This window comes from Ursus arctos, unplaced genomic scaffold (genome assembly GCF_023065955.2).
Source record: "Ursus arctos isolate Adak ecotype North America unplaced genomic scaffold, UrsArc2.0 scaffold_4, whole genome shotgun sequence".
Lineage (NCBI taxonomy): Eukaryota > Metazoa > Chordata > Mammalia > Carnivora > Ursidae > Ursus > Ursus arctos.
This window is the reverse complement of record NW_026623056.1, coordinates 27,674,038-27,698,802: the sequence shown is the minus strand read 5'-3', so window position 1 is coordinate 27,698,802 and position 24,765 is coordinate 27,674,038. Positions and strand designations below refer to the sequence as shown.

Below are 24,765 nucleotides of genomic sequence, written 5' to 3'. Positions count from 1 at the left end.
ACAAAGGCAAAAATGAACCATTGGGACTTCATCAAGATAAAAAGCTTTTGCACAGCAAAGGAAACAGTCAACGAAACCAAAAGACAACCAAAAGAATGGGAGAATATATTTACAAATGACATATCAGATGAAGAGCTAGTATCCAAAATCTATCAAGAACTTATCAAACTCAACACCTAAAGAACAAATAATCCAATCAAGAAATGGGCAGAAGACATGAACAGACATTTCTGCAAAGAAGACATACAAATGGCCAACAGACACATGAAAAAGTGCTCAACATCACTCGGCATCAGGGAAATACAAATCAAAACCACAATGAGATTACCACCTCATACCAGTCAGAATGGCTAAAATTAATAAGTCAGGAAACACAGATGTTGGCGAGGATGTGGAGAAGGGGAACCCTCCTACACTCTTGGTGGGAATGCAAACTGGTGCAGCCACTCTGGAAAATAGTATGGAAGTTCCTCAAAAAGTTGAAAATAGAACTACCCTACGACTCAGCAATTGCACTACTGGGTATTTATCCCAAAGATACTAAGGTAGTGATCTGAAGGGGTACCTGCACCCTAATGTTTACAGCAGCAATGTCCACAATAACCAAACTATGGAAAGAGCCCAGATCTCCATCGACAGATGAGTGGATAAAGATGTGATATATCACACACACACACACACACACACACACACACACACACACACAGGAATATTATGCAGCCATCAAAAAAATCTTACTGTTTGCAACAACATGTATAGAACTAGAGAGCACTATGGCTAAATGAAATAACTCAATCAGAGAAAGAATTATCATATGATCTCACTGATATGTAGAATTTGAGAAACAAGGCAGAGGACCATAGGGGAAGAGAGGAAAAAATGAAACAAGACAAAACCAGAGAGGGAGACAAACCATAAGAGACTCTTAATCTCAGGAAACGAACGGAAGGTTGCTGGAGTGGAGAGGGGTGAGAAGGTTGGGGTGGCTGCGTGATGGACACTGGGGAGGGTATGTGTTGTAATCAGCACTGAGTATTATATAAGACTGACGAATCACAGACCTGTACCCCTGGAACACATAATATATGCTAATTAACTGAATTTAAATTAAAAAATAAATTTAAAAAATAGGCAGAGGACCTGAATACACATTTTTTTTCCTTTTTTAAAATTTTATTTATTCACCAGAGACAGAGAGAAAGCAAGCACAAGCAGGGGGAGCAGCAGGCAGAGGGAGAAGCAGGCTCCCCACTGAGCAAGGAGCCTGATGCAGGATTCGGTCCCAGGATCCTGGGATCATGACCTGAGCCGAAGGCAGACACTTAACCAACTGAGCCACCCAGGCGTCCCTACACATTTTTTTTTCAAGGAAGACATACAGATGGTCAGCAGATACAGGAAAAGATGCTCAACATAACTAATTATCAGGGAAATGCAAATCAAAACCACAATAAGCTATCACTTCATAGTCAGAATAGCCAGCAACAAAAAGATAAATAATAAGTGTTGGTAAGGATGTAGAAGCAAGGGAACCCTTGTGCACTGTTAGTAGGAATGTAAATTGGTACAACCATTATGGAGAACAATATGGAGTTTCCTCAAAAATTAAAAATAGAAATACCAAACAACCCAGTAATTCCACTACTGGGTATTTACCCAAAGAATATGAAAACCCTAACTGAAAAAGATATGCACCCCTATGTTCACTGCAGCATTATTTACAATAGCCAAGATATGCAAGCAACCCAAGTGTCAATAAATTAATGGATAGAGAAGATATGCATAGACATAAATTACTCAGCTATAAAAAAGAATGAGATTTTGCCATTTGCTTCAACATGAATGGAGCTCGAAGATATTGTACTACGTCAAATAGGTCAGTCAGAGAAGATAAAAACGGTTTGATTTCATTTATATGTGAAATCTAAAAAACGAAATGAAAAAACAAAACTGAAACACACTCCAACATACAAAGAACACCTGGTGGTTGCCAGAGGGGAGGAGGGGGGAGCGATGGGCAAAATAAGTCACAGGGTTGAAAAGTACAGCATAGGGAATATAGTCAATAATATTGTAATAATGTTGTATGGTGACAGATGGTGACTACACTTACCATTGTGAGCACCGAGTAATGTATAGAATTGTTGAATCACTATGGCATGCACCTGAAACTAATACAATATATGTCAACTATACTTCAATTAATAATAATTTTTTTAAATATTTTATTTATTTGAGAGAGAGAGGGAAAGCACAAATGGGGGGAGGAGCAGAGGGAGAAGGAGACTCCCACTGAGCAGGGAGCCTGACCCCGGGCTCAATCCCAGCACCTTGAGATTTGTCACTTGATAAGAGATGGCCAGAGATCACAATGCTACTAAGAAAAAGCATCACATAGTTACTAGGCTAAGGTTTTCCTTAGACAATTGAGACTTGCATAATTATCAAAGTTATAAACACTGAACATATATGGAAAGCCTATTTCACTGCAAGGAGTTTAAAATTTCTTTTATTAGCAAATCAAGATCCTACTTTGAAACTCTGCACAGACCTAGAAATTCTCACTGCCACTGGTTATATTTTGAAGGACTGACTTTTATTATTTTTTTAAAAGATTTATTTATTTGAGAGGCAGAGAGAGAGCACGTGAGCAGGGGGAGAGGGATAGGGAGAAAGGAGAGAGAATCCTCAAGCAGATTCCCGACTGAGTAGAGCCCTACAGGGAGCTCAATCCCAGGACCCTTAGATCATGACTGAAGCCGAATTCAAAAGGCAGATGCTTAACTGACTGAGTCACCCAGGCGCCCCAAGGGATTGACTTTTAGCACACGTAACATCATCTCTCTTATCCTCTATGACACCAATTAAAGAGGGTCTGAATGCTTGACTTTTTGACATCAAAGGGAAATATATTCACTGGTATTATCCTTGAGAATGTTTTGATTGAATTCTACTTTATCACTGAAGTCCTAAGGGTGTCCACTAAACCCAGCCACACAGAAGTCAGTTGTCATTTTCAAAGCTAAGAAAGTGAATAGACTAAATCATTCCTCTTTTCACTCTCATTCACTCACTTATCCATTAATCCATCCATCCATCCACTCAATAAATTCTCAAAGGGCATTTGACAGTGTACTAGGTGTTGTAAAACAAAAAAGGACATGCAGCGCCTGGGTGGCTCAGTCATTAAGCAGCTGCCTTCAGCTCAGGTCATGATCTCAGGGTTCTGGGATCAAGCCCCACATCAGGCTTCCTGCTCAGCGGGAAGCCTGCTTCTCCCTCTCCCACTCCCCCTGCTTGTGTTCCCTCTGTCCCTGTCTCTCTGTCAAATAAATAAAATCTTTAAAAAAAAAAAAAAAAGAGAGAAAGACAGAAATCTCTATGGTAAGAATCCTAAAATGGTTCCCCAAGGTTTCCCACCTGAATCCCTGGGACTATAAATATGAAATATACTCTGATTCTGTTCCATACATGGCAGAAGGGATTTTGCAGATATAATCAAAGTTACTAATCAATTGACTTTGAATTAAACTAGAGAGAGATAATCTGGCTAGACCCGGTTCATCACATGAGCCCTCTGCCTGATAGCAAAAGTCAATGATTCTAAGCATGATAATTTGACACACCATTGCTGGCTTGAAGGAGGAGAGGGCCACTGTAAGGAATGCAGGTAGCCTCCAAGATGCCAGAGTGACCTGAAGCCTACAACCAACAAGAAAATGGAGACTTCAGGTTTGTAACTGTAAGGAACTGAATTCTGCCAAACCCTGAATGATCCTGGAAGCAAATACCTTCCCCATAGGCCCCAGATTGACCAACACATTGATTTTGGCCTTGTGAGACCATGAGTAGATAACTCAGCTGAGTCCAGTCTTCTGACCTATAAAACTGTAAGATAATAAATGGGTGTTGTTTTAAGCTACTATATCCTGGTATGCATACACAGGTATTCTTTGGCGTATACATCTCAGAGTCTGGAATTTCTGGGTCATAGAGTATGTGTATTTTCAATTTTGCTAAGTATTTTCCAAAGTCAACGCATCAATTAACATTCCCATCAGCCTTGAATGTGTGTCCCCAATGCTTTACCTTTTTCTAGTACTTGGTATTGTCAGTTTTTTGAGTAGTATGTCATTTTGGTCTTATTTTCCATTCCTTTTATTACCAATAAGGTTGAGTACTTTTTCACATTTTATCAGTCATTTGGGATTCCTCTTTAGTAAATACTAGTTTAAGTGTCTCCTCAGTTTTCTATTGGGTTGTCTTCTTGTTTGTAGAAATTCTATACATATTCTAGATATCATTTAGTATGTTTACTCGAAATCTTTTGCTTACTCTGTGATTTATCTTCTCACTATTATGTGCAGATCATTTTTTAAAACCTGTATTTAGGGGCACCTGGGTGGCTCAGCTGATTAAACATCTGCCTTCAGCTCAGGTTGTGATCCTGGAGTCCTGGGATGGAGGCCCACATTGGGCTCCCTGTTCAGCGGGGAGTCTGCTTCTCCTTCTGCTCCTCCTTCCCGGCTCATGTTCTCTCTCTCTCTCTCTCTTTCTCTCAAATAAATAAATAAAAATCTTAAGAAAAAAAAGTTTAAAACCTGTTTTAATGGAAAGAATCTATTACTTAGTTTTGCAAGAAATAAGTTTAATAAATCAGTTAGAATCCTTGGTTTAAGACTTTCTTCAGGGACACCTGTGTGGCTCAGTTGGTTAAACATCTGACTGTGTGGCTCAGTCGGTTAAACATCTGACTCCTGATTTCAGCTCAGGTCTTGATCTCAGGATCATGAGTTCAAGCCCCAGCATGGGCTCCATGCTGGGTGTGGAGCCTACTTAAAAAAAAAAAAAAAAAAGTGTGTGTGGGGGAGAGACTTTCTTCAAATAATAAAACTCCAGAAATTTAAAAGAGCAAGGAAGAAAGTTAGAAGTGAATAAGGAAATACCTTAAATTTTTAGGACTAGCTATGATTCTAAAATTAGTCACATTGCATTTGATATTGTTGGCTACTTCAGGAACTCAAAATAATGTTCCTTTGTGTGAATTACCATATTTACCATATTTTTTTTCTAAGCTTGAGTGGAATAACTGTTTCATAAGTAAAGTGAAAAAAATAATGAACATGCATACTACTACTCAAAAGTTGTATTTCAGTTATAATATTTGATAACATTAACCATCCAGCCCACAAATACAACCACAATAAAAAAGAAACAGAGCCTAAGAAATCCTTGGCCCCAACACTGCTGCCATTTCTCTAGTCTCTACATGGATTTGTGGTGATCCAAGACTTCTCTTTTGGACCCACCTGAAGGTGCCATCCTACAATTCGCCCTTCCTATTTAAAAAAAATACCAGTACAGTTGAGTCCAGATTTCCCCCTGAAACAAATTTAAATCTTATTTCAGATGCCTTTATAACCAACAGCCATGATTTCCCCATGGTCTCTGCCTAACTATATAAAGCACGCATGCCTGTGTGAATGTGAGCATGTGTTGATAAATAACAGGTCTTTTTACCTCAGTCTTCCCTATCATTTTTTTTAAGATTTTATAAAGAGAGAAAGAGCACATGCCCCGTGAGCAAGGGGGAGGGGCAAAAGGGGAAGGAGAGGGAGAGAATCTCAAGCAGACTCCATGCTGAGGACAGAGCTCCATGCAAAGCTCAATTTCATGACCCTGAGATCATGACCTGAGCAGAAACCAAGAGTCCCACGAGTAACCAAGTGAGCCACTCAGGCACCCCCTCAGTCTTCCCTATTGTGTTGGTACAATATAAGAATTGTGCTGCTTGTCAGGCAGAAGAGAAAGGAAGAAGCATGTGGATGAGAATATATTAGAACTATAGGATTTCTTATTTCAGATGGAGGTAAAGTTGTAAGAGGGATATGAACGTTATTTCCTGAAAAGTATTCTTAGTATCCCACATTCCAATTCAACATGCATATTTTCATAGAAACTTTGTTACAAAGAGTAGTAGTATATACAATATTATATCCATACTTCTGAAACTGGGATATGAACTCATGGGCGCCGGGGGGGGGGGGGGGGGGGGGAGGGCATTGTTACAGAAAACCAACAGAATAAACATTACAGAAACTGGTTTGGTTTGGTTTGTCCTAATGGCTGGTAATTTGAAGCCACAGATTTGTTATTAAAACAAGCATGAAAATATAGAGTAGAATTCTTAAGAAAATTCCAAGACTTCAAATTTCGAGTTCCCTACTGAGGCAATTTCAAGCTCTGCACCCCAGACCTTCTCTGAGGTTAGAGGTACTCCAATCTTTATACAGAGAGAGATACATGGGAGACCATAGCTGTTAGGTATAAACAGGTTTGAAATGTAAGTTAAGCCAACTTTCATGTTTAGGAAAAAAAATACTAGGTTTTTGTGTGTAGCCTACAAACCTAGCCAGGCTGCACATAATATGTAACACTATTTCTATGAAGAACTGCTTTTGAAATTTTGTTTGTAAACTGTTTAAGTTTTTAAAACTGTATACAATTTGTTTGAACAATTCTACTTCTAGGAATTAACGAAAGGAAATAATAAGAGATGTAAGCAAAAAATTATATTTAAAAATGTTCATTGTGTTATTTACAATAATGAAAAATTTGAAAAAGCCTAAACGCCCAATAAAAAGGATCTGGCTAAGTGCAAAGATTTAATTAAATGCTCTGCAGGTATTAAAGTTCTTTTATAAGAAGATGTTAACAGATATGACAATAGTTCTAATATGCTATAAGATGGAAAAAAGTAAACTACAAAAAGCTGATATCATGTTCTTCAATACATATGTACACACATTAAAAAAAAAAACAAAACCCTGGAAGAAAAAACAAACAAAAGCCTGGAAGAATATGTCAAAATGTTCACAGTGCTTATCTATGCAGTAGTACTATTCCCTTCTTTCCCTTTCTCTCCCTTGTGTATTGTTTTATCAGATTTTCTACAGTAAACATGTATGACTCTTATAATAATAAAAGAGTTCAAATTATATAGGGGTTATATATAAGCACAAAGAGTTCCCAATTCTTTGCTACCAGCTGGTTCTATGACACAAGGTAGAAATAGACAAAGTAAATCTTTTCTCCCTGAATTTATTTTCCTCTTGTAGAAAAAACTACATTCTTCAAGATGCACTGAGTACAGAATGAAGAGATATCATCTCTCGCCTATCAGAATGACACAGACCAAAATGAATGAGAAGATCAGCAGGTGCAAAGTAAAGACAACGCATGCATTGTTGAAACAAATCTAAGCTGAACAATTCTTCTAGAAGGACAATTTTACACTGTGTATTAAAAAAAACCCTAAATTGTGCATACCTTTTAGCCAATCAATTTTATTTCCAGGAATTTATCCTGAGAAAATAATTGGACAAGTTTGCAAATATATACCTACTAGGCTATTCTCAGGGATACCATATTAACAGTGAAAGTTGAAAATAATCACAATGTACATCAAGAGGATAAATTAAATGACAGTGTATCTACCATTAAAAATTATGCTACTGGGGGCACCTGGGTGACTCAGACAGTTAAGTGAGGGACTCTTAATTTCGGCTCAGGTCATGATCCCAGGGTCGTAAGATCCAATCCTGCTGGCTCCATACTCAGGGCACTCAGGGCAGAGTCTGCTCAAGATTCTCTCTCCCTCCACCCCTCCCCCTGCTCCTGTGTGTGCGTGCACATGCTCTCTCTCTCTCTCTAATAAATAATAAAACCTTAAAAATAAAAATTATGCTACAGATCTCTATTTTCTGGTATTGTATCACATATAGTGAAAAAAGTTAGATGATAAAACAGCCTTCTGTGATGCCCATTTTTATATTTTAAAAAGAATGTATACATTTTTTTTAAAAAGATTTTATTTATTCTAGAGAGTGAGGGACAGTGAGCATGAGCAGGGGGAGGGGCAGAGGGGAAGAAGAGGGACAAGCTGACACCCTCCCCCCCCCCCCCCCCGCCACTACTGAGAGCAGAGCCATATGTGGGGCTCCACCCCACAACCCTGGAGATCATTACCTCAGCTGAAACCAAGAGTCCGATGCTCAAGAATGTGTACATTTATGAAGAAAATGTATGGAAGCTTTCCAACCAGTGTTCACTACTAAATTCATCTCTGGTAAGTGGAATCATGAATGATCTTTAATGTCTTCTTTAAAAACATCATACCACCATGAACATGTAAAACTACAAAATGAGAAGAAATTATTTTTAAAATCTACTGAACTGAACCAGTCTCATTAATCAAATAAAATTAGTTTCATTGTTTTTTACTCTTTCCTCATTTCTGAGGCTCTTAGAATATTCTTCCTGATTTGAACACCTAATGCTCAGTGAGTGGCAAATCTGTCAAATATATAGTAACGCCTCTATTAATAAAGATGACATGCTTAAAAATGATAGTCTCTATGAACAAGATTTTTTCTTTTTTTTAAAGATTTATTTATTATTTGACAGAGAAAGAGAGCACAAGCAGGAGGAGTAGCAGGTAGAGGGAGAGGGAGAAGCAGGCTCTCCCTTGAGTGGGGAGCCCAATGCGGGGCTTGATCCTAGGGCCCTGGAATCATGACCTGAGCCGAAGGCAGACACTAAACCAACTGAGCGACCCAGATGACCCAAGATTTTATTTCCAAAAGAAAAATGTTATTTACAATAATGAAAAATTTGAAAAAGTCGTTGTGCAGTCATTAAGCGTCTGCCTTTGGTTCAGGGCGTGATCCCAGCGTTCTGGGATCGAGCCCCACATCAGGCTCCTCCTCTAGGAGCCTGCTTGTTCCTCTCCCACTCCCCCTGCTTGTGTTCCCTTTCTCGCTGGCTGTCTCTGTCAAATAAATAAATAAAATCTTTTAAAAATTAATTAATTAATTAATTAAATTAAAGAAAAAATTCTATATCCCCCCCAACACTGAGATACTCCCAAGGATCATGTAATTATGATTAGACTCTATTTGCTACCACCTCCTCTCTCTGCCTCTGACCTCTCACCACTATTGTACAATGTTTTTAGCTCTACACACCATGGTGGCTTACTGTCTTCATAGATATACAAAAACCTTGCCAAAAGAAATATGATTTAGAAAATAAATAATACGGAAAACAAATTTCAATTCTAGTTAAACCAGTATGCCCCAACACCACTGTCCAATATAACTTCCTGTGATGATGGAAAGGTTCTACTGTCTGTGCTGTCCAACATGACAGGAAGTGGATCTGTCTAATATGTTGTGTCCAATATGACACATGTGGCTATTGAGCACTTGAAATGTGGCTAGTGTGACTGAGGAACCAAATTTAAAATTTTTAACTTTATTTTATTTTAAAGATTTTATCTATCTATTCAACAGAGAGAGAGAGAGTGCACAAATGCAGAGAGCGGGAGGCAGAGGGAGAGGGAGCCTGACACAGGGACTCAATCCTAGGACCCTGGGATCATGACCTGAGCTGAAGGCAGATGCTTAACCGACTGAGCCATCCAGGTGCCCCTAAATTTTTAATTTTATTTTAACTATAATAACCACCTATAGCTAGTAGCTACCCAACTGAACAGCACTACTCTAGAAAAATTCACAGTACATATATTGTGGTTGATACAAAATATACATAAGAATCCAAGAGCAATATGATTTCTACTTAAGACCTGCACTCCAGTGCATATTTCAAAAACTAACGAAACCACAATTTTACAGATTGCTACCTTGAAAAACTATAGACCGCTTCCTTGGAAAATTAAATAGCCTTTTAGCAATCATTCTTCTTTACATAGGAAATAAGCATCTGCTTTTTGAAAGTCTCAATTCTTGTGGCTTTAGTAACACTGCATTATCTTGGCTCACCCACTACATCTAAAATTTGTTTTCTTTTTTGGAATAATCTTAGTCTCTCCCTCCTGCCTTCCACTACAGGCTTTTCCCCAAAGCTGAGTCCTTAATTTGTATTCTGTCTTCTACTCAGAAGAGATTTCTCACAGCTTCAACTATGACCCCAATTTGCCTTCTGTGAAATGGCACCATCTCACTATATAACCTTAAAAACATCATTTAACCTCTGAGACTGCTTCTCATCTGTAAAATAACTTAAATGGTTATTATGGTTCCTTTGGCTTTAGGAGTCTCTGAATTCTAGTAAAGGTCTAGTTATGGCACTTTGTTTCCATTTTTTTCCTCAGGCTGATTCTACTTCTTGCCTGTTTATTTATTTATTTAAGATTTTATTTATTTATTTGACAGAGAGACAGCCAGTGAGAGAGGAAACACAAGCAGGGGGAGTGGGAGAGAAAGAAGCAGGCTCCCAGTGGAGGAGCCTGATGTGGGGCTCGATCCCAGATCGCCGGGATCACGCCCTGAGCCGAAGGCAGATGCTTAACGACTGCACTACCCAGGCGCCCCTACTTCTTGCCTGTTTAAATACTGGTGTATCACATGATTAAGAGTGACCAACTTTTCCACTTTCTGTACTCTTTTTCTCCGAGAATCTCATAAACTCTTCATTATGAGTCTCTGAAATGGATGGGGTAACCGGGACTTCACTCTTAAAGATCCAGATTTAGGGGCACCTGGCTGGCTCAGTCGGTAGAGCATGTGACCTTCTCCGGATTATGAGTTTAAGCCCCATGTTGGGCACAGAGTTTACTTAAAGATTGAAAAAAAAAAAAAGAAAGAAAAAGCAAGCTCCAGATTGACATTTCTATTCATTGCACAGGATTAACTAGATGTGCTACCAACCCCTTTAAAGGTATCAAGCAAACCAAAGAAATTATGTGTAGCAAACTTCTTTGTCAGTATGGCTTAGTGATCAAAAACCAAGTTTTAGGATTAGATGTATCTGAATTTGAATCCAGTTTTGTCCCTTATTAACTGTGTAACCTTGATCAAATTAATGTCCAGTCTCCATTTTTTCATATGTAAAATGGGGTTTAAAATAGTACTTACAACTCATATCATTGTTGTATGTGCATGTTTTATATGTATAGCTTGGAACAACACCTGAGATATGCTAACAACTCAATAACTGTTAGCTATTATTATCAATAGCATCATCATCTTCCTAGTTCTCCAGATTTAACAGCTCAGTCATTTTTGAGGCATTTTGTCCTTTTTTCAAAAAAATAAATTCAATCAGGGTTTGTACATTTTCATTTTCCAATATGATTTTTATTTTTTATTCCTTCAGAGATTTATATTATTATTGCAGCCACCCAACCAGATTACTAGATTTCTTAATTCTTATAGGTTAAAGGCTCTTATTTTTTTCCTTTATATTAGCTAGTATAATGCCTTACACATAAAAGTTTTGCTATTACTAGACGAGTCAAGTAATCCTTACATTTATTGATTCATTCCTCCATTAGATTCCTTGAGTTCTTTGAGGGCAGAAAGTGTTGGTCCTCTTCGTGTATCTGCACCTGCCAAATTCCTTAGCAAATGTTTGTTCAATGAATAAATGTTGATTAGTCTCCCTATCTCAATCCCAATAAACCTATCCTCAATCCAGCTTCCACATATGCAAAACGTAGCTCATATACTCTTGAATCCAACCATTTATTCTGACCAAACTGGCCTGACCACAACATTATCAAGAGCAGTCTCACAGTATTAAATCAGGACTCTTGATTTTGTATCAAAAAATTCTGCTCAAATTAAGCAGAAAAGGGAATTTATTAACTTGCATAATATGAAAGTTCAAGGACAGCACTAACTCAAGGCCTGGCTATTGATCCAAAGGTTCAAACACGATCATCAGAACTTAGTTTCACTCTTTCCATCCTTTGGCTCTGCCTTCCATTTATTGGGAAGTTCCAGGCTCACACTGTATTCTCTCAGCAACTGCAGGATCCAAAGCATGCCTCTTTCTCAATAGCTCCAATAAAAAATACAGAATTAACAGTCATGTGTGCTGACTGGACATGTGCCCATCTCTGAACAATCACTGTGGCCAGAAGGATGGACTACATTGATTGGTGAGGCCTGCCTGTCATGTGCACACCCTTTTGTTGGCACAGGGCATCCAGAAAACTGAGAAGGGTGATTTCCCAGGAAAACTGGAGTATTGTTATCAAATGAAAGGGGAATGTGTAATGGACTGGCAAAATTAACTTATGTGCCATATACTCTAGGATTTTTTTTTGCATGTTGTCCACCACTGCCTACAATGGCTCTCCTTCTTATTTCTGCCTACCTAAATCCAAGCAATATCCTTTCTGCCCCAAAAAGTCTTCTGTAATTTCCTTCTAAGATTTTCCTTGTCCACTGGATCAATATTTCCCTTTTCCTAAATATCTACCTTTTTTAACAAGCAAGAGTGAAAACCTTAAGAAAATGTTCCTGATGAATTCTAATCATGTCAAATTATAAATGGTAATGGGTAATATATGCTGTTTCTTAGAATGTAAACTCTTGAAGGACAGCAGTTCTACCAGATACATTCGATACATTATGAGAGAACAGACTGCATGGCAACGTTGATATATATCTATATCTCTATATATTATACACATATATCAGATATATACATTATATATAGATAATATAAGTTCATATATTATCTATAATACAGATATTATAATATCTATCTATATTATAGATAGATAGATAGATAGATAGATAGATAGATAGATATAATATTCAAATAATTTTCCTGGCTTTAAATTTTAAAGAATCTAAACAAAACATTTTAGCTAACGTAAGTTGTGTCTGAATTCATCAAAGTACCTGACATTACAGGTACACTCTGGTTTTGGAGTTATCTCAAACTAGCTCAAATCCTGGCTAATACTGCCTCTCCTGGCCTTTAGCTACAGGTCTTCCAGCAAATTCTCTAACATCTCCAAATCCTGATTTCACTATCTGTAAATACATAAATATTAATATCTACCTGTACATAGGGAGGGGCTATGTGGTATAGCACAGGGAAAAGAGTTAGGTGGACCTGGGCTGAAATTCTACCACTAATACTAGTTATCTGACTTTCTCTGAGTGATTCTTCACCCGTAAATTCCCAGTGCCTCTTCACATGTAAAGGGGGGATAATAATGCTTAGTCCATTGGTTGTTTTGAGCATTTAACAAGGCAATGTATTTTAAAACACCTAACGATGAATAGCAAACAGTGTATACTCAATAAATGATGATATCCACATTAAATTATCTGTTTAAAATAATTCAGAGGGGCACCTGACTGGTTCAGTCAGAAGAGTGTGTGACTTTTGATCTCGAGGTCGTGAGTTTGAGGCCACACTGGGTGTAGAGATTATTTAAAAATAAAATATTTAAGGGGTGCCTGGGTGGCTCAGTCAGTTAAGCAACCAACTCTTGATTTCGGCTCAGGTCATGATCTCAGGGTTGTGAGATCCAGCCCGTCTGCTCCATGCTGGGTGTGGACCCTGCTTAAGATTCTCTCTCCCCCTCTCCCTCGCCAAAAATAAAACATAAAAAAATTAAAAATTTTTAAAAATAAAATAATTCAGAGCACAGTAAGGGAAAAATTCATTGAGATTACTTAATTTTCTTCATAAATAGCTTTGGGTTTTCTTTGTTAGTTAATAAAATATTTCTTAAAAGCAAAACATGTTAGTCCTAGAACTATTTAAAAGCGGGTGAGATAATGAACCAGATAAACGCCTGTAATCAACTTGCTCTTTAGCTTCAGGCTTAATGCAGTAATACTGAAATGACTCACACCAATATAAAATCACTATATTGCCCATCTCCTGAACAATCATATGCCATATAGCCATCTTCTGAACAGAAGCAGGAAATCTGGGGTATGACTGACAACTTTAGATGTTGTCTGTCAGAACATATGCAAAAGGCAAGTGGCTGTTCATATTTACCTTAGCAAGAAAGTTTAATTTTTAAAACATTCACTAAAAAATACAAACTATCTTCAGTACAACTGTTCCCAAAAAGAGATTAAACAATTAGACATTTAATTTCTTCCATTTTACACTAGAGTGAAAGTTTGTCTGGAAAGAAGTTTCTTGAAGTAGTTTAACAGTTCCGTTTATTTTTCTAACACAAGTGAATCATATGTAATACCCATCAGTCTTTAATGAGTACACATAGAAAATTATTAAATCAAAGATTTTAAAATAAAGTAAAATGGAATAAAGGTAAGACACAAAGTACTATACATTCTTTCATTGCAAAAAAACACTACATCAAAATCAAATACTTAACTACATCATACTATACAAACCTGTATAAGGGATTTTTCCCCTCCTTTGTGTTAAACATGAATAGACTCAGTTTTTAATCTACTCCCTAAGGAAGCTATATTTTAAACACAAGAAAAACATATTACGTTGAACGCCTCAGTCACCAGACATTGTTCTCTACAAACAACTAAGAAAACCAAATAATACCCAATTCCTTATTACCTTTCCTGTGTTCAAAAATATGTATAAAACAATGTAATGTCTATTTTTAAAAAGCATTAAATACAGATACAGTGGGCAATATATGTATCTTTTCTTCCTTCAACTTTTCTGGGAGCGCATGAGGAGAGAGAAAAGTAATGAGTCTGAAAGTTGGCTCTAGTTATTTTCACAAGTAACTCGCGTCAGTCAACTAGATAAAGGCAGAGAAAGAAAAGTTACAGCCTAGGGTTCACATTAAAAACAACTCTCGAAGAAACGTCAGTGCTCAGATCAATGCTTCCCGGCAACGCAGCGTGCAATGCTGCTCTGATCTATTACCAGAGCGCTACAATCTCAAATCTTAGCAGTCAATTTGGCATCCCAAATCTGAAAGGGCCTGCAGAAACCGGGGCGGGGTAAGGGTCTACCTCAGCAGCGGCAGAAGTTAATTTTCTAGGAGAGTAAAACACCACCCGTCTATCCCTACGGTCCTCTTCCCGGAGAGATGCTGTAGTCCGCCGCCTCGCCCCAGGCTCGGGGTCTGGCCCGTAGGCCCGGGGGGCTGGCCGGGTTGGGGCAGTCGGCTTCTCCCCGTTACCCGGGTCTCAACCAGGCGCTATAGGACCGGTTGCTGTAACTACCCTCGAGTCCTCCCACCGGCTGGAGCGGTCTCCCGCAGCGCCCCAGGCCCCTCGTCGGCAGGGATGCCCCATGCCCCACTCACCCGCCCGGGTGGTGTCCGTCAGGTCGTGGTTGGCCGCTCCCCGGGGAAACTCCCTCAGTTTCCGGCCGCTCAGGCTCAGCACCCCGGTCACTGCCGCCTCCTCCAGCGCTCGATCGAGGGAGCGGCTCCACGAACCCGGGCCAGGACCAGGGCCTGTCCCGGAGCTTGGGCCACAGTTAACACCGGAGAGGTTACCTCCCGATGCTACTGGGCCAGAGTACTCTGCAGCCGTGGCCACAGCAACCAAGCCTGCAGCCGCCATTTCCAGCCGACAACTCTCCAGCCCACGGCTCAGCGCATGCGCTGCCAGAACTGATGGGTGGGCGGGGAAAGGGGCAAACAGACCCCGGACGGTTCTCTTGATGGGCAGGGCTGCGGTGCCCCTCCACACAATTAGGCGCTTGCCTCCGCCCACATCGAGGTTTTCAAGGGAAATTAAAACGGAACTCACATATCTGGAGCAGCCCCCTCCTCTAGACTCCCAGTAGCATTTTTAACATGCCTCTACGAAAATATCTTTCAGACAACGCTCCTCCAAGAAACTTCTCTGCCTTCCTCTCTCAGTACTAGAGGATTAGATTAAGCATTAAATTAAGGCTTCTCAACACTGTTGCTACCAGAAACATAGCGGAAGGAGGGGACCCTGGGACACGACCTATAACACGTTTTCCCAACTGCTGTCATTCTATACACGGAGTGATCTAGATGGAGTCCTGGATTTATGAACAATCATTGTCAGCGGGAAAAATAAGTGCTAACCTGGCTCCCAAACTCATGATCCTCATTGAAAGGGTTACATGAATGTTTTGGGTCCTCCCTCCTTTTTATAAAATAGATCTTAACAAAGATAAAACAAACATTTAAAATAGTATTTAGCCTTCAGACAAGATTTTATTGTTGAACAAATCAGATGAACGCCATTAAAGTCTAAAATTTTTGTCTGGAACCAAAATTGCGGAAAAGAAAATGATCTGACCATAATCTAAATGTGGGAATCAGAAATAGAATGGAAGAAATGATAAAAAGCAAAATCACTGTTACTGAAAAACTGGAAAATACCACTTCATTTTAAACCAGTTAGGCCTCATTTACACTGCAACCAGTCTCCAGCATATTTTTTCACACATTTAGGCCATTCCTGCTACATGATGTAAATTCCCCTACAATCAATCTAGTATTTGTGGGAAATAAAGAGGCTCCCAGGGCCCTTTTCCTAGGAGATTACAATAGAATAGTACAAATATACCAATTAGAGAATAAAACAACAAAAAAAGCTGAGTGGAGGTAATGGGGTTAAGCTATCAGAATTCAGAGAAAGGAATCTATCATGGATGAATGGTTTTGAATAAAATCTGAAGGACTATGAAACAGGCAATAGTAGGAAAGTGATATTCCAGATTGGGAGGAGTATCAGCATGAACACACCCAGGTATGATTTATAATGGTCCATGTGGAGAACATTTAAGGCCAAAGCCAAAAAGTTCATGAGCCAGCAAAAGAAAATAAGATTGGAGATCCTATCATTCAAAGCCCAACTCTTCAATGAAACTTTGATTAGCACTTACCCCAACTACTAGATGGAAGAGATTGTAAAAACATTTAATCTTAGTGACAAAGTTGATTAGCAACAGTTGCTCAGAGAGTTAGTTGTTCTATGAACTCTTAATACTACACTCTAGGTTCTGCAGCAGCAAGTTCCATGACTATCATGTCTATTATGAGCATGGGTCACTGCAATGGCAAGTGATGTGTCAGTTCAAAATACATGTATCCAATATATAAATTGGTTTTTGTTATTCTGATCTTTCTAAATTTGTTTTGTTCTTCTTAGAAAGATTTTAAGCTATTTAAGAGCAGGACCTCATTTTGTATTTTTTTAAGAAATATTTCAACCTCAAAAAAATATTTCAACTACAGTGACTAAAAGCATGATCATATACTCCATATTAATGCTACAATGCTAAAGTTACCAGATATCTTTATAAAATGTACCATTATGTCATCTGAATTTGATTACCTATTACCCTCTACATTTACACTAATTCTTCTAACAAGTTCTCCATAAAATGTCCTCATTTTTTCTACCTACCTACACATGTATCTCATAATTACAACATGCCATGCTAATCCTGGTCTCTGAACTTCTGACCAAGTTTATAGATTGACGTTACTTTGTCTATTAAACTAGATTTTAAGGTCATTAATTCGTTAAACTCTCTAATTACCTTCCATACCCCAGAGCTGAGTATTTTAATAGGAGCTAAGGATGAATGGAAGCAGACACAGAAGACGATTATGTACTAACAGCAGAGGCTACGTACTACTATGAAAAAGAAAGCTTGGTTGGAGAGAAAAAAATATTTTTTTTGGAACACAGTAGATAAATCTATAGGTATTTGAAGTCCAAAAGAAAAGCCTGTGGAAAGGAGGAGAAATGAAGATGCTATATATACCATCAGAACAAATCCTAGATTGAGAGAGGCTGGAAAAAAAGTAGATCAAGGTACTAATTTTTAAGACCTCTAAGGATTTCAGCTTTCATCTACAAAGGTAGAATATAAGTGAATTCTCATCCTACTCTGTCTTCCGCATAAAACAAGTAAGAAGATCATCTTGTGAGAATGAGATACAGGAAATGGAATCACTGTGAGGATTTCACCAGTGTCTAGTAATGAATAAGGGTGATGAGAGTTGCAAAAAGGCTATGAGCAAAATCCTACAGAGGCCTATAACTTATTCTACAACTGCTCTGTGGTCTGGAAGCAGGAGCTGAAAAAAATAGGCAGTGAGGTTTATTGAATGTTAGGAATTGATACAGAGAACTTCCTGCTTCTCTGAAAGTTAACTCATTGAATGAATACCAGGGGCAATAGTTTCATCAAATCTCAAGAGTTTTCCAGTCTAGTATCTCACTGCCTCATGCAGAAATAGTCCTTTCTCACTTCTACTCACTAGAAATATGTTTTGGTCACTCCTTTAAGACTCCATTTTTATAAACTCAAAGCAGTGGGATTAAAATCTTGACCAGGGGCGCCTGGGTGGCTCAGTCATTAAGCGTCTGCCTTCAGCTCAGGGCGTGATCCCAGGGTCCTGGGATCAAGCCCCACATCAGGCTCCATGCTCTGCTGGGAGCCTGCTTCTTTCTCTCCCACTCTCCCCGCTTGTGTTCCCTCTCTCGCTGGCTGTCTGTCAAATAAATAAATAAAATCTTAAAAAAAAAAAAAATCTTGACCAATCTCATGCTCTTCAAATGTAAAGCACAGAAACTGGCTTGTTGAATACATTCAATAAATGTTTGGTTCTTCCCTTTCTGGCTCCTTTAATAAACAGTGCTAATAACTGACTTTTAAAACTTTATACAAGAAAATTTAGACAATAGGATTTTCTTCTCATTAAAAGAAAGTGGAAATAGAAGTAGAAATCACACACACACACTAGGGAAATAATTTCCTATTCATCTTTAAACATCAGTAAACCTCATCTGAAATACAATTCAGAACAAGGAATTTCAGCTCCAGCATGTTATTACTTCCTTGTTTCATCAAGCTTTTTGGTAATAGATTTGATAGAAGTAACATAATGATGGGGAAAAGAGGTGTTAGAAGTCAACGATTTATAAGAAAATCCTTAAATCCCTATTAAATGGTCCACAATAGTGTAAAATTCCTGTTGTAAATGCTTGGGGTTTGTTCTATCACTTTTAAAAAGGGAATAACTTCAAATTGATCTATGTAAAAACCGTCTTTAAAAGGAAGATTAAATCACTTCTTTTTTAATATACAGTGACAATAGAACAACCATAATTCTGAAGAAAGTTCAAAAATCAGAAATGAAGAAATCATTTTCTGCCCTGATACTGCCTGTATTCAGAATGTATGGTATTCATTCTTTGTAGTGCAAAGTCAGCTATTTTTTTCTCTTACCTCCTTATGGTAGTAAATCTAGATCAGGACAAAAATTACCCTGACCCATTAAGAAACAAAACAAAGGAGCAAAAGGAAAAAAGAGACACAAACCAAGAAAGAGACTCTTAACTATAAAGAAAAACCTGATGGTTACCACAGGGGAGGTGGGTGGAGGGATGGGTGAAATAGGTGATGGTAATTAAGGAGGGCTCGTGTCATGATAAGTACTGATGACTAAAATAAAAAAAATTAAAATTAAAAATTATCTTATGAAACTGTGTATACTGTGTGAATTATAAAGCTGACAGCAAAATAGGATATACGTACCTATATTAACAAAAAACTATCACTGGGCAATGCAGCCTATAAGTTTCTTCATACTTAAAAGTATTTTATTATGTGTTTATAATTTAAATTGTGAAATGTATGCCTATTGGGAAAAAAAATACGTAATGTCTAATTAGAACACTGGCCTTTTCTAAGACATCTACATAACTTTAATACCGAAGTAATAAAGTCTCAATAATTATGGTAGAGTAGATTTACTTACCACGCTACAAATGCTAAAGCCTGGCTATTACCATTTCTTAAATATCTGACTTTAGCCAAACATCATTCCACTACTTTCTGTGGGTATTCAAGTCACAGAAGCAGTTTATTATGAACTGAGAATTAAAACACCTGAGCTCAAAAAGTGACTCTGCCACATAGAAGTCTTGAAAAGTTGAGCCTCACTTAACTAAGATGTAAAGAAAGAAGTTGAAATGGATGATCCTGAAAGGTTCATCTAGCTTGAAATCCTGCGTTCTAAGTAAACTTGATTCATTATTTTAAACTCCTCCTGACTTACTTCCTGGTTGGAGCTTATGAATGAAATGGTCAAAAAGCAGTTAGAATACGAGTCTAGATTGACTTACCAATTTAATTTGGTAGGTAGTTTTTCAAACCCTAAAAATTATAAATGTAAACACTACAAAGTTCTTTGAACACAGAACAATCTAAAAACCACGAGTGATTCTTTATAGCTAAGAATAAATGTGAGACCTGTAACATTTTATTTGTTAAAAATGAACAGCTTCAGAATAGATCTAAATTTGTAACTTTTCCAAAAAACACCAAAAAGTACAGTGTAAAGCATCTCCTCATTAAATACAAACTTTCATTTTGTGATGCACTGCATCAATGTTTTGCATACACCTTGATGCAAAGGAAATTTTAAGTTGTATCCTGTTTAAAAAAAAAATTTAAGAACTGAAAAAGGATGACTACAACCACATTCCAAGAAAGGAAATTTTCCTCCAACAAAGCATATTCTTTTGTTTATATACAACATGTCAGCACTCAAGAATTTTAATTTAGTTACAACAAAGGCAAAATTTTATATTTAAAAAGAAAAATTAGAGATGCACAAAGAGCAAAAGTTTAATATACCAAAGACACTTTGTTGTTTGATGCAATTAATGTCAATATTTGGGACAATTTTTAAGGTTTTCAAGAAAAATGGCATTAATAATAGCTCTGTACAATATTTAAAATAAAAAAAAATGAAAGCATCTTTATACCATATTTTCACAAACTGTTCTAAAGACAGCAAATTTGTGCTCAGTTGTTTTTCCTTTGCTTTAAAATAAGCTACCAGTAATTCTAAACCAGTCTAAAATAAAATGGACTGTTAATGGATGAAATCTAAGCATTTGTACTTGCAAAAATGTTTTGCAATGAGTCCTTGGCCTAAGAAGACTAGAGTTTATTTTCAAATTGTGTGACTGGCTTCCAATAATCCCTTATCGGTAGACTTACTGGCAAGATACCAGATATTAAGGATCAGATTTAATTCTTTGGTATAAGCATGAAACTGTTATTGATACTTTTCCGTGGCTAGCATAAACCAAGTAACCCAAGGAGCATGAGAGAAAACAATGACGTCTAATATACAATGCAAGGCAGGCAAGAGTGATACCTTAATGTTTTGTTTTGTTTTACAGGGAAAATCAACACCAGTACACTCTAGGGAAACTAACACCTACTTAGAGGTTTTAACATTATAGCAAACCAAAAGGTTAAGCTTCAAAATGACTGAACTTGTAGCTGGAATATTTTGCTGCATTTGGCATTATACTGTAACTTAAACAACCATCTGAGGACTTTCTGCACTAGCTTGGCACAACAGATTAATTCCTCCCACTCCTCCAGTGTGGGGGGGAAAAAAAAACCCTCTCACCATAAATGCCTGAACTTTATACAAGAAAGGTATAAAATAAGATTACAATGTAACTCTACTACCATTTTGGATTTTTTTTCTTTGTGACATACACAAGTATGTTTTTGATTTTGAAGCTGTATACTGTTTAATTAGCAAGCTTAAAAAGCTTATAAAATTTAACTTTTTGAATAAGTAGTCTAGGACTTTATGGCTATTGATTTTACCATCAAAATATCTAAGGGACTCAATCCATTTTGATAATTATAATTCTTCTAAATATCATTTGAAGAATTCTTCATGGACACTAGATTCAAGACTACATTAAATTCAAACAGTATATGGATGTCCTGGGTTTTGAAATTTTTCACCTCAGTTACCTGTCTTCAATCTGCTACTTCCTCTCCTGCTTTCTTCATTTTCTAAACACAATTGTCAGGTTTTTCCATTGGACTTTCTCTTCCAAGATAATTTTGTAAACACACATTTATTTACATCCTTTAAACATCAACATTTTAAACAAAGACTAATGCTCAGAGTCACATTTCTTGTTAAAAGTTCAGTATTAAAGACTTACAACTCTGGAGGATTAAACTAATGTCATCTGAAAAGTAACCCAAATTCCAGATATTCCAAAAAATCTTAGAACTCAAAACTGGAATTCAAGTGATTTTTTTTTTAATATCTCTAATGAAGAAAAGTCAACTACACATCAACACTACTAAAGGATAGGTGACAGCAACAAAGGGACCTACTCATATCTCTGAAGACCAAGATTTACCATGGCAAAGTGTAAAAAACGGACAAAAGTGATGAGATCCTAAATAGCACTATCATAAAAATAATCAATTTCTATCTTTCTGTCTTCTTTCTGCTTCATGAGGAACCAAAGTCGTCAAATAGAGAATTGTTCTGTCTGGGCCAACCATGAAATCTTAAGAACAGATAGGTATATTCCCTGTTATTCTTCCAGGGCGTTATTTATACATGTTTAAAAAAAAAAACTTCAAAAATAAAAATAAGAGTTATTTAGCCTTGTGAATATTTTGAAATAAAGTTTCTTGAATTTGTGTGATGAACTCTTCAAGCAATTCAACTTTTAAAACAGAGTCATCACTCAAAAGTCCCTTTGACACAGATCTATCCCACTGTTACAAAACGGCTTCCTCCTTTGTTGAACGTGAGAGTGGCTCTTTGTTCCTTCAGGATCCCAAATCGCTCATTCAAAGTCATCCCTGTCTAGAGAAAACAAAACAAAAGAAAAAAATTAACGACTTGACTGTTAGCCATATTTGCTTAAGAACAATAATGTGATCATAATGGTAATTCAAAGCAACAACATTTCCTAAATATTTATGCATATGAACTCATTTAACTTTAACAAAAACCATACGAAATAGGGGACTTTAGTGAAGTTTACAGAAGTTAGTTAACTTGCCTACTTGCAGCTCCAGAATTTCAACCTGGTGGTCTCACAATCTCTATCTCCTAACCACTATAAATGCCTATGTTATATACTATATAAAACACATTACTATAATGCCCACAAGTCATACATCCAAGAGTTTCTCTACCTGAATTATTTTTACACTCTACAAACACTGCCACAAATTCTAGTGCTGTCTCTGATAAACATAAGACATACTTACAGTTGTGAATATTTGGAACATATTTACTTTTTAAAAAAGATTTTATTTATTTGTGGGCGGGGGGAGAGAGAGAGAGAGAGAGAGAGGGAGAGAGAGAAGGAGAGAGAGCGAGTGCACGTGCCCACACAAGCAGGGGGAGCATCAGGCAGAGGGAGAAGCAGGCTCCCTGCTGAGCAAGGAGCCCAATGTGGGACTGATCCCAGAACCTTAGGATCATGACCTGAGCCGAAGGCAGATGCTTAACCGACTAAGCCACTCAGGAATTCCGGGAACATGTTTTCTTGAATTTCTATGAGTTCTTGGATTTCTCTGAGTTCCTCACAGAAATTCAAATCAAATTCAAATCAACATCTGGTTTTCGACTGACAACAGAAAGCACACCCAAATTATATGTCCCCATTTCTGAAAGAAACCATGACAAAATAAAATAAAAAGAAGTAAAACAAACTTGGTCAAACTTATGTCCATACTTCATACTTTCAATTCCACACATTCTTATATCAATGGATACCAAAAAAAGCATCTGACAAAATCCAACATCCATTCATGATAAAAATTCTCAACTATGAATAAAGGGAACTCCCTCAACCTGATAAAGAGAATCTACTAAAAACCTACTGCTAACAACATACTCAATGGTGAAATATTTAATGCTTTCTCCTCACGTCTGGGAACAAGGCAAGCACACCATGCTCTCACCACTTCTATTCAACAATGTACTGAGGGTTCTAGCCATCACAACAAAGAAGAAAAAGAAAAGGTTTAAAGATTGGAAAGGAATTTGGAGGATGACATTGTTTACAAAGAAAATCCTAGGAATCTACAAAATTACTAAAGTAGTTAAGTGAATTTTAGCAAGATCACAAGACACAAAGTTGATATAATATAAAAACTGTCAAAACCACAGTGACATATACCACTTCACAAGCACTTGGTATAATCAAATGACAGATAATAACAAGTGTAGATGAGGATGTGGAGAAATTTAGAACTCTCATACATCCTGGAAGGAATGTAAACAGTGCAGCCACCTTGGAAAACAAGTCTGGCAGTTCATAGATGATATGACCTAGCAATTCCACTTGTAGGTTTTTATCCAGGGGAAATGGAAACACATACTCACACAAAAGACATATACGTGAATGTGCAGATGAGCATTATTCACAACAGCCACAGAATGGAAACAGCCCAAATGTCTATCAACTGATGAATGAATAAATAGGTATATCCATATGATGGAACATTATTCAGCAATAAAAAGATCATACACTATGGATTAAACTTGAAAATACTATGCTAAGTAAAAGAAGCCAGCCACAAAAGATCACATATTGTATGAGTCCATTCATATGAAATGTCCAAAATAGGCTTATCTACAGAAACAGAAAGTAGGGATGCCTGGGTGGCTCAGTCAGTTGACTGTCTGCCTTCGACTCAGGTCATGATCCCAGGGTTCTGGGCTCGAGTCCCACATCAGGCTCCTTGCTCAGCAGGGAGCCTGCTTCTCCCTTTGCCCCTCACCCCACTTGTGCTCTCTCTCTGACAAATAAATAATAAAAATAAAATAAAATCTTAAAAAAAAAAAAAAACAGAAAGTAGATCAATCAGTGGCTTCCCAGGGTTGAGGAGACTTACGACACCCTATTTAATTCATTACACATTTTTTTAAATTAATTAAAATATTCTCAATGAATGGCCCACAGAAATACTAAAAAAAAAAAAAATTTACCTGTTTTCCAACACTATTTATGTCAAATTGTAGGGGGACACCTTTAGGAACTTTCTTTACATCAGACTGCTCCCGTTTTGTCAAGAATGAGGGTACAGCAGTACGAGTTAACCGTGGCTTTTGCGTTCTATTAGAAAAAAAATTAAAATGAAATCAGACAAGCTTAATAATCAAAAGAAAAATAAATCATTTGGTAC

The 24,765-nt window shown here is 37.4% G+C and overlaps 2 protein-coding genes across 11 annotated transcripts in view; both read right to left on the bottom strand.

Moving 5' to 3' along the window:
- Nucleotides 1-15,395, bottom strand: part of LRCH3 (leucine rich repeats and calponin homology domain containing 3) — a 120,336-nt gene extending 104,941 nt beyond the window's left edge. For 8 of the 10 annotated variants that reach the window (XM_026495446.4, XM_026495416.4, XM_048215290.2 and 5 more), the window contains exon 1: nt 15,086-15,394. In XM_026495446.4, coding sequence (XP_026351231.3) covers nt 15,086-15,347 — 262 coding nt within the window. In that variant the 5' untranslated portion in view covers nt 15,348-15,394. Of the gene's footprint in view, nt 1-15,085 lie in introns of all 10 variants that reach the window. The other 2 variants (XM_026495437.4, XM_044382788.3) reach the window with 1 other exon arrangement.
- A 4,613-nt stretch (nt 15,396-20,008) lies between these two features.
- Nucleotides 20,009-24,765, bottom strand: part of FYTTD1 (forty-two-three domain containing 1) — a 28,457-nt gene continuing 23,700 nt past the window's right edge. Inside the window, exons 8-9 of the mRNA XM_026495516.4 lie at nt 24,569-24,695; nt 20,009-22,429 (exon numbers count right to left, since the gene is read on the bottom strand). Coding sequence (XP_026351301.1) covers nt 22,331-22,429; nt 24,569-24,695 — 226 coding nt within the window. The 3' untranslated portion in view covers nt 20,009-22,330. The remainder of the gene's footprint in view (nt 22,430-24,568; nt 24,696-24,765) is intronic.